General features: G+C 37.3%; 1 protein-coding gene across 1 annotated transcript; it reads right to left on the bottom strand.

The window, feature by feature from the left end:
* Positions 1-3,361: 3,361 nt before the first annotated feature.
* rh50 (Rh50-like protein) lies at positions 3,362-6,281 on the bottom strand. The gene is made up of 2 exons (XM_056246469.1): positions 5,768-6,281; positions 3,362-4,360 (listed from the first exon to the last, which is right to left on the bottom strand). Exons 1-2 carry the CDS (start codon positions 6,212-6,214, stop codon positions 3,362-3,364), a joined length of 1,446 nt encoding a protein of 481 aa, XP_056102444.1. The 5' UTR covers positions 6,215-6,281.
* Positions 6,282-10,877: the final 4,596 nt, after the last annotated feature.

A 10,877-nucleotide genomic window follows, 5' to 3' on the forward strand; every position in this document is an offset into this window, starting at 1 on the left:
AATTGTATTTTTTCTTTTGTAATATATCGAATATAATATATAAATTAACACTAATGTAAATAGAAATGTAATTATTATATGTCGAAACCTCAACCTTCAGTCTGACTCAAACCGCCACGACTGCCCATATATATATATATATATATATATATATATATATATATATATATATATATATATATATATAAACTAATTTAAAATATATGATTTTAATGTTTTGGGTCTGTTTTTATGTTTCAGATTCCATTGGACGAACAGCCTGTCACTCTTCATTATGAAAGATGACAAGCACGGCACATTCCGCAAGTAGCCTACATATACCCGAAAAAAAGCAGCTCAAAACTCTCATTTCCTTGACCATGCACCATTCCTGTATAAGTACGACCGTGTCTGTCGACACCTTTTTGCTGTTTGTTGTCGCCGTGCCCATACACCTTGTTAGCTTGAGTTTGTGTTCTTGTTTATTGATGTTGCTAGAGTTATTGTAGGCTATGTGCTATATTGACCGAAATGTTCTAGATATTGTGGATGTAGAGTACAGTTTTTACCAACCTGCGTTTGTGCTGTCTCCTCAAGTCTCGTCACGTTGTAGCCTATATTATGTGTAAGGCTATTGGAAGCAGTTAGAGTAGCTAGTTTAGTTATGGGCGTTTTTACGCTGAAGAACTTTTGGGTAACACTTTATTTGACCAGTGTCCTTGTTATAATGTTACATGTAGGCTAGTATCTATAGTAGCCTAATTAGGCATACTATAAAATATGCATTATTACATGCAACTAACTCAAACCCAATCCTAACCTAAATCTATAGTATAGCCTACATGTAGGCTAGTTAATTGATATTACTCAGTTCCTAAATGTATAATTACACTGCAAGGACAAAATAAAGTGTAACCGACTATTTTTCTACATTTTCTTTTGATAATTAGTTTAGTTTGATAAAACTAGAGGTGTTTTGTTCGATTTATTCCTTTTGTTTGGCGCCTCTCAGGCTCACCTTCTCACCTTAGTTTGTTGTATTGTTGTCCCTTGTAAATACTGTAAATATTCATTTTTCACCTTTTTACTTTGCACTTGAAACAATTTATATTTTCCAAATTGAATCATACCATCTATACCCTCTTCTTTTACAGACATACCTCCACCTTGAGACACACACTTTTTAATTTGATATCCCTGTTTATCCCTTTAATATTTCCCAACATCTGCTATAGGATGTAATGGTTTTATAAAGGTTAAAAGTAAGAGGTTTTAAGTAGGCTATTGTGACAAATTAAACAGTAACACATATATGAAATATAGTAAAACTAAATAAATTCAATTCAATGGCAAATATCCAAAACAACCGAAAAAAACAAATGTTCACAGCTCATCTTTTTCTCTTTTCTTTTTGAATCGAACATTTCCAAATAATTCCATGTATAACTGACATATTTTGAGAAAGTATCATCAATCAGCATCCAAATTCTAATTTAACATTACAAGAAGTTTTCACTTTTTTTTTACTGCATAGCCTAACTTGATAATATTCTGAACAGAGCTATACATTTTATAGGCAATTGTATATACACTCACCGGCCACTTTATTAGGTACCCCATGCTAGTAACGGGTTGGACCCCCTTTTGCCTTCAGAACTGCCTCAATTCTTCGTGGCATAGATTCAACAAGGTGCTGGAAGCATTCCTCAGGGAGTTTGGTCCATATTGACATGATGGCATCACACAGTTGCCGCAGATTTGTCGGCTGCACATCCATGATGCGAATCTCCCGTTCCACCACATCCCAAAGATGCTCTATTGGGTTGAGATCTGGTGACTGTGGAGGCCATTTTAGTACAGTGAACTCATTGTCATGTTCAAGAAACCAATTTGAAATGATTAGAGCTTTGTGACATGGTGGAAGTAGCCATCAGAGGATGGGTACATGGTGGCCATAAAGGGATGGACATGGTCAGAAACAATGCTCAGGTAGGCCGTGGCATTTAAACGATGCCCAATTGGCACTAAGGGGCCTAAAGTGTGCCAGGAAAACATCCCCCACACCATTACACCACCACCACCAGCCTGCACAGTGGTAACAAGGCATGATGGTTCCATGTTCTCATTCTGTTTACGCCAAATTCTGACTCTAACATCTGAATGTCTCAACAGAAATCGAGACTCATCAGACCAGGCAACATTTTTCCAGTCTTCAACTGTTCAATTTTGGTGAGCTCTTGCAAATTGTAGCCTCTTTTTCCTATTTGTAGTGGAGATGAGTGGTACCCGGTGGAGTCTTCTGCTGTTGTAGCCCATCCGCCTCAAGGTTGTGCGTGTTGTGGCTTCACAAATGCTTTGCTGCATACCTCGGTTGTAACGAGTGGTTATTTCAGTCACTGTTGCCCTTCTATCAGCTCGAACCAGTCTGGCCATTCTCCTCTGACCTCTGGCATCAACAAGGCATTTCCGCCCACAGAACTGCCGCTCACTGGATGTTTTTTCTTTTTCGGACCATTCTCTGTAAACCCTAGAGATGGTTGTGCGTGAAAATCCCAGTAGATTAGCAGTTTCTGAAATACTCAGACCAGCCCTTCTGGCACCAACAATCATGCCACGTTCAAAGTCACTCAAATCACCTTTCTTCCCCATACTGATGCTCGGTTTGAACTGCAGGAGATTGTCTTGACCATGTCTACATGCCTAAATGCACTGAGTTGCCGCCATGTGATTGGCTGCTTAGAAATTAAGTGTTAACGAGCAGTTGGACAGGTGTACCTAATAAAGTGGCCGGTGAGTGTATATGCATGCAGTAAAACTCTGTGTATGCTTATTTATGTGCATATCAGTCACAGATAGATAGAAGGGATAGTGCATGACCCCAAGAAATATAATCAACCTGTTAATTTATAACTTTTCATCAAGATAGCATTTAACACTTGTAAATGTAATGTACTTCATATTTCACAGTTTTTGACCTGTTAACTGTTTAACTTTATAGACCTTTTTTATCTTTTGTTCAATGAGGGAGGTGTTGCTAAATGAGAGTCCTAAAGCTGCGCTCAAAATACAAAAAAAAACACTCTTTTTCACAAGGGTAATTTAAAATGTATTAATGGAAAATTAGAAATGGTATATAGAAATATTTATGATTTTTTTTTCTTTTTTAAAAAAAAATACATAAATTTGATCAAAATCAAGCATATATTTTGATACACACAGTATATGAACCATATCCCATTCCCGTCAAATATTAAAATAAGATATTTTAAAAATAAGCTACACAGTACTCAATTCTAAAGTCCATAATGTTTTATGGTCTAGTCTAGTCCAACATTGAGATTCATTCCTCTTATTTAATGCTATTGTCAAACATCAGTCATTTTCAAGCACTGCTTTTTTCAGTCAACATCAGTTTTGTTCGCGTCTCTAACCATCCTGCGGGCCCGTATGCGCAGTTGAAATCTGGAGGAACGTCAAAGAAGAGCTCATCATCAAAGCATTCCTCATCACTGGGGGAAGCCAGATACGGTAGTTTGAGAACAACCCCAGTCAGCACACCGCCCACTGCCGAAACAGCAATGGTCCCGAACACGGCAGCCACCTGAAAGAGCGCCTGTTCCTGAGCGCTCCGACCCAATCCCGCTTCCAGGTCCGGGATAAACACCTGCAACTCCGCTAGCAGAGGGTCTCCCTCTGGAGGAGCCCGATGAGAGAAGGTCTGGTAGAGACTGGGGCCGTACGTTTCCTCGGTCGCCACCAGGATGCCGCAGATTCCTGCTAGACTGGAAATGAGTCCCGTTAGACCGTGCAGGTTGTGTATGCCACACTGATCCTGCAACCGCAGCCGACGCGCCAGGAACGGGCTTAGGTATTTGTACCCCAGCATGCACGCAATGCATCCCAGGATCCCCAGTACAAAAGCAGCGGCCGGTGAAATCATCATGTCCACCGAGGCCCCAACCGTTACACCTCCGGCCAACGTTACGTTCTGCACGTCGGCCATGGTGATTTTGCCATTCTTGCTGAGCATGCTGGACAGGGCGAAGGCGGTGATTGTAGAGGCACTAAGACCTATGAACGTGTGCAGAACAGCTCGGTGTTGGTCGTCACCCTTGAAGGTCAGCGCTGAGTTGAAAGAGGGCCAGAACACCCAGAGGAACAGGGTTCCCATGACAGATAGCAGATCCGACTGGTAACTCGTCGTCTCTTTTGGGTGTCCCTCGTTTAGGCTGGGTCTGTAGAGGACAAAGGTGACACCCAGTCCAAAGTAGCATGCAAAAATGTGGATGAGGATGGAGCCACCAGCGTCGTTGATCTTCAAGTATTTCAGGACGGCCCATTCTGTGACACCAAACACTGGGATCTCGAGCAAGGCCATCACCTATAAACAATACACAATATGTAGTTAGAAGATGTAAAATATGTTAAATGACTCATCTTGCTGACATAAATGTACTAACAAAAGTGTGACACAATTGACATTTTAGGGCTTCATATAGCTTCAATACAAAATGTTATCAGATTTTTTTTTTTTTTTTTTTAAATAGGATGCATCATTTAAGCAAATTCTAAGGCAGCATCATCTATTGCGGTGAACGCAATCCCAGAATGCATTGCGCCAAGCTTAGTGGAAAAAAAAGAAGTATTTCAACCTATAATGTGAAATATCAATAAAATAGTTAAATACAAAAAATATGCATTCATCCCACATTTGTGTGTGCAGATTCATAGGAGTATCATGTAAAACTTATTGTGAAAAATGAGTGCACTTAAAATAATTAAAAAACAACAACTGTATTTACAGATAATACAATTTTAATAAAATAAAAGGCCACTTAATTGTAATTGAAACTTCATTATTAAATACACAACATACAAGTTCGGTAACACTTTAGTTTAGGGTCCAATTCTCACTGAACTAGTTGCTGATTAGCATGCTAGGATATTGGCTGTTTACTAGTTCTCATAAAGCACATATTAATGCCTTATTCTGCATGACCTTATTCTACATTCCTAATCTAATTCCTACCCAATACCTAAACATAACAACTAACCATTAATAAGCTGTAATTAGGAGTTTATTGAGGCAAAAGTCATAGTTAATTATTAATATTGAGAATCGGACCCTAATCTAAAGTGACCACAAGTTCCAGTAATATTTTAGTTTACAATTACTACATTCAGAAATATGTCAAAGACAAATATAAAATGACAGAGATGTACTTATTAGTATTACTTAAGTTGATCAAAACATGAAAGTTTAGCTAATTGCATTTAATATGAATTTAAAATGCACCTTTATTTTTAACATTCAACCAATATAAATTCACTACATTCTGTTCATGCATAAGTTTATCTTTTAAAGTGTATTATTTCCACAATAAGTAGCCTACTTTTTAATAAAGTCTTATAGTGTTGTTCTTTTTCACAAGTGTTGCAACATGTTAACAGTTTATCTCACGCAGAGATGCTGCCTATGTAGGGAACTCCCCAAGGATGCTGCTTTAGAAGGAAGATGATTTGGGCAGTAGGCAGTGAACTTTGTATAGAAACTATTTAAAGAGTTTTTGATGCATGGCAGATCTTTATCACACACATAAAACAGGTGTATGTCTCCTTTGACTTTTTGTGAATGAATATATAATATAATATAATGAATGTGAATGTGAATGTTCACCACATCTTTCCACTGTATCTTTTTAGTGAAATCAAGTAGTGTTGCGATGGACAATGGAAAATGTTGCAATATCTAATATCAAACCACCCGCTGCAAAAATAATAAACTTACCAGGAGTTGCACAGGGCTCGTCTTTCCCAGCACTGCTCCAAAAGAAATCAGCACAACAGCACAGGCGAACTCAGCATTGATCAGATTCAGCACACCAAGATGAATCTTCCCATCATAGTAAAACTGAAAGAAGCCCTGGACCAGAATGGCCCACTGAATGGTAAATGTGGCGATTAGGAAGTTAAACACCATTCCACCAAAACCATAGCGCCGGAAAAAGGCCAGAAGGCAGCCGAATCCAAGAAATATCATCACCTGAATGTCAGCAAAAAATGGATAGTTCTGATACAATGAATTCTCCATGGGTCGTGTCTGGTTGTTCTGTAAAAGTGCATTAGCTTGATCATCGTACGTCACAAAGAAAGCATAGAGGACCACAATCATGACCTCCAATGCAAAAATTAGTGCAGGGAGCCGCACACGCAAGTTTGTAGACTTATTCTTCATTTTGACTGTAACTGAGCACAGAGCTAGCAGTCCTGCCTCCGTTCTCTTCCAGTGACACTTATTTATTTTATCTACTGTAACTTGATAAGCAGAGAGCATTCCATTGGCTAAAACATGAAGTTACATCATCCACATGCTGCTTAGGCAAAGGGAAATCCAGCTGCACTTTGTCCTTAGTAATAACCATTACCAGGATTTAATTACTCAGCAGTTTTTAAACTTCAACAAAGGGTATGGTATAGACTGAAATCATCATATCACAAAAGAGTGAGAGATAGGATGAGAAAGGAACAAAGAAACTCGTTTATTGCAAAGATCAATGGCACAATCAGTGACAAAGCAATGAAGCTCTCTGCTGAGTTCAGACTCGGAGTAATGCACTTTCAACAGGGTTTCACATTATTGTTTCTAATAGTGTTGATAACACGGTACAAAAAGATAAGCTCATTTGCATTTAAATATGCAAAAGTGCCTAATTTGGAAACCCAGTTTGATGATGAAGTCACAAGAGTGAACAGAAAATGTAATCAGTGAATAAGTGTTTATTTTAAATTTTGTTAAACTTCAAGGAACATATTGAAGCTTTCGATAGATCGATAGATAGATAGAATTAGGCTCTATTTTTGCTGTTGCTCACTGACATTTTCTTCTGCTGTAGTTTTTTTATGTGACCTCTAGAACAAACAGCACCTCTATGTCTGTATTATTCTGAAGAGTAGATTATATTCTGTGAATGTAAGATGCAAGAAGTCCTTGAGACTATTTATGGGACACATTGATCTAAACATCTTGATCAACGATGGACCATTTTCAGACTGTGATGACGTGTTTCCATAGGTATTTGACGTGATGAATCTAGCAAAGTTTTTAAAATATATTTTCTTTTCTTTTTTATATAAATAATGTTTCTTACCTTTGCATTAAATGATAAAAAAAACGGGTTAAAGCTGCTCCGAGGGTTTTTCCGAATACAACAGCTGAGGGAGTGACGGCAAATTTAAAAATTTTCTCACATCTGTCTATGTTTTCCCCTATTTTGGAAAGTCGTAGAAAAGCTATTGTGGACTCTTTCTTTTTCAACTATGATGACTTCCGCTTCTGAGAAACCAGGAAATATAAAAAGCATCTGTACATTTCAGCCTTGTTTTGACATTTAGCTGATGCCAAAACAACTTAGATTGCTTTTTTTCTTAGAAATTAGTTAATGCATTCCCTGGGAATCGAACCCATGGCCTTGGCTAATGCCAAGCTCCAGTGTTTGAGTTTACAGGAACACTCTGAAATTTAGACGAAAGAACTGAAGGATTGCAAACACCACAACTGATAAAACTGAACAAAAGTATGTTTTTATTATAGCCGTGCTGCTATGTTTAAGGGGGGAAAAATGTGTGAAACTGCACATATAGCTAATAGTTTCAGGCAAACATATTAAATATGTTTTTATCTGGACTTTTTGTATTTGTCTCAACAACATTGTAATGTCAACTGAACAAGCACATTAGGGTTACATTTGTTTAACACTTTGCATTCAGGCAGTATCTGTTTACACCGAGTGCAAATAGCCAACCCTGATGGCAAAGGCTAGTTTAGTTTCACTATCTACGCCAATCATTGATCAGATATTTTAACTTTAACACAAACAGCATACTTGTATTTACATTTTGTGTGAGTAACACCTATTACAATTACAGATAGAACCCACAGGCCGTTATACAGTCATTTGACCCCTTTATGGCATTCATTTTATTTGAGCAGGTCTTAAAATAAAGTCCATAAAAGCCTTAAATTTGATTTTAAAAACTCTGCAGATACTCTGCATTCATTGTTTTTTTTAAGATTGAGTTTAAATAACTGTTTTCTTTATTAAAGATGAAAGAGGCTGCCAAATTCATGTAAGAGAAGGTAGAGAAATTTCTCTTTAAATGTCATGACAATGTGGATAGCTGCAGTATCTTTTATTATTCCACACACACGCACACACACACACACACACACACACACACACACACACACACACACACACACACACACGTATATTAGGACGTCCTTGAAAATGAGATGATGCATCTCAAGGGGTTTATCCCAAAGAATACAATTTGTTACAAATTTGTTATAAAATGCAACACTGTGACAGAAATGTGATGATAGTAGTAAGGGCTGCAGTTATTTATAAGTTCAGTGTAATTTTCATGTTCTTGTATTTGCCTATGAAACAGAATAAAGCAAATATAAAAAATTGAGGAAAAGATATCAAGTGACATTTCATTATTTATTCAGTTTAAGTTGAGGACAGTCCCTGTGTTATCCTGAATATTCTGATTTAAATATGTTTCGATAAAAACATTACATGTCTGTGAAGAAAATTCTCACTCAAGACTCCACATCACACTACGACCACTCATTTCTTTCGCTCACAAATGAAAACACAATAAATAGTTGTAATAAACGACTTGAACTTTATTGCATTTTGTGCAGACAAGTCTATAAAATGGTCCAGAGAAACCATTATTCATAGAACATAGAAGCTTTTGACAAGATAAAACAATAATTTAAGATATAGTTTAAATATATTTTCATATAACACAATTGAGACACAATGTTCTATTTATTTTTAAAATATTAAACTTGCATGGACACACAAATTAAACAGCTAGGCTAAGATAACTATAATGTGTCATATATTTACAAAAGCAACTGCCACGGTTAAACCTCTCTTTTCCAATAAAGTGATATGTCACACAAGAGTCATATACGTAAAGAAACGGAAACACTTCACCCTTTTCCCCGTTACAGTCACGCTCACAAACATGCACCATTTTGACTCCTCGTGAGAACCGAAGCAGAAAACAGAAAACACATCACTAATCAAGATCACTGTCTTTGGATCTACACTGACTACCATACAAAAAAAAAAAAAGCATCAAATTGCCCTCCTATGGAGAAAGTCGAAATGTCGGCTGTGTAGAAATGCTCTTGCACACACTGTCGGGAAAGTTTCAGAAATATCAGAAGATGTACGGTGCCATTAGAAAATCAGAATCAGTGCTTAAATTGGAGGTGAGGTCTGGAGATTTTCGGTTAAAACACCAACATGCTGAAACGGGTATCAGGAGCACTGGATGAATGATGAAGAACTTCTCCTGCCAATCTAAAGTAACTGTGCAAAGCCCCTTCAGTCTGGTATATCCCAACATGACAGGATATCTCTTCGCATTGATTAGCTTTATCAAGTCTGGCTAAATAGCCCATTCTATATGAGTCAGCATTCTCAATATTGCATTTGAACACATTTTCATAGATGCCGCTTCAGCAATCACTCGGAAATAATCATTAGCACCTTCTGAAACACCTGCAATTTCAAATTCATTTCGCTGGTTATCTTATAAGCCCTGTTAATCGACTAGTAAACTGCGTTATACCAGTATAGAGTAAAACAATGCCCGCCCACTTTTTCAGCGGCGTTGGTTCCGGAAGTATTTTTTTCTTCCATTTATTTCTCCCATAGGGATTTCAAAAAAGTCTTCATTAAAGCGTTATAAGCCACGAACCAAGTCAACCAGCTATGAGATGAATCATAACAGTACAAACTTTGATTTGAAGCAAAAAAGTATTTGAAAATTGGACAAAAAAACAAGAATGTGCACTTGACGCCTTCAGTGAGGGAAATAACTACAATCCCATGAAGCATTGCGAAGAGCATAATCAAATTAAAAATGATGGAGAAATGTAAAACTATGCATTTAAAAATGTTGATTTATATATATAGGCTATATATATATATATATACACACACACACGTATATATAAACAATATATTTTAAGTTTATTGCAAAATATGCATATATATTGAAATGTGTAGGGAGACGACTCGATTACGTAATCTCTGATTGGTGAAATGTCCTGCACAGGATTATGGGTAATGTAGTTTTTCACCACGAATTCCGTTAAACACGATTATTTTTAAACTAAGTTGAAATAAAGCTGGCTGATGGCTTCAACAGAAATACATGCTATCAATTATCAACCTCGTAGCTCACAGAAAGGCTGTCTTTAAAGGTTTATCATTAAAAATATATTTCCCTATGGAGGAAATGAATGGAGTTTTTACTTCTGGAACCAGACTGTTGCAATCTATACATTGCTGCAGGTTAGTTACACGTCAACATTGCATAAAAAAAACATGATGATTCTTCTATATGCATTCTAAGGGCACATTCACACAGAGCGCTATTTTTCAATGTAAACACGTACTAGACAAATGTCTTTAACCATTGCACTCGTGTCTCGCGCGTTGCGTATGAAACGGCATTCTACAAATCATCTCTAGATCTTGCACTTTTTTTGTTCTACTGACCGGCGTCTTGCATTTTTAAAAAAGAACTCCAAGGGCCCATTCAAACAGAACGAGTTTTTCCATTTCACACCTCTAGTTTTCCATTGTTTTTCAATGTAAAGACGTGCTAGACGGATGTGTTTGACCGTTGCGCTCGTGTCTTTTGCAGCGTCTCTTGCATGACGCGGCGTTCTAAAACCGCGGCGCTCGAGTTAAAACAAGTTCAACTTTTTCAAAAAACTCGTCTTTTTTCTGCTCCACTGACCTGCTTCTCGTGTTTTTAACAGCAAAAAAACGAGTTCTGTGTGAACCGGCCCTAAAGGTGTTTAC

Source organism: Rhinichthys klamathensis, unplaced genomic scaffold, assembly GCF_029890125.1.
Source record: "Rhinichthys klamathensis goyatoka isolate OS25496 unplaced genomic scaffold, OSU_Roscu_1.1 h1tg000040l_1, whole genome shotgun sequence".
Classification (NCBI taxonomy): Eukaryota; Metazoa; Chordata; class Actinopteri; order Cypriniformes; family Leuciscidae; genus Rhinichthys; species Rhinichthys klamathensis.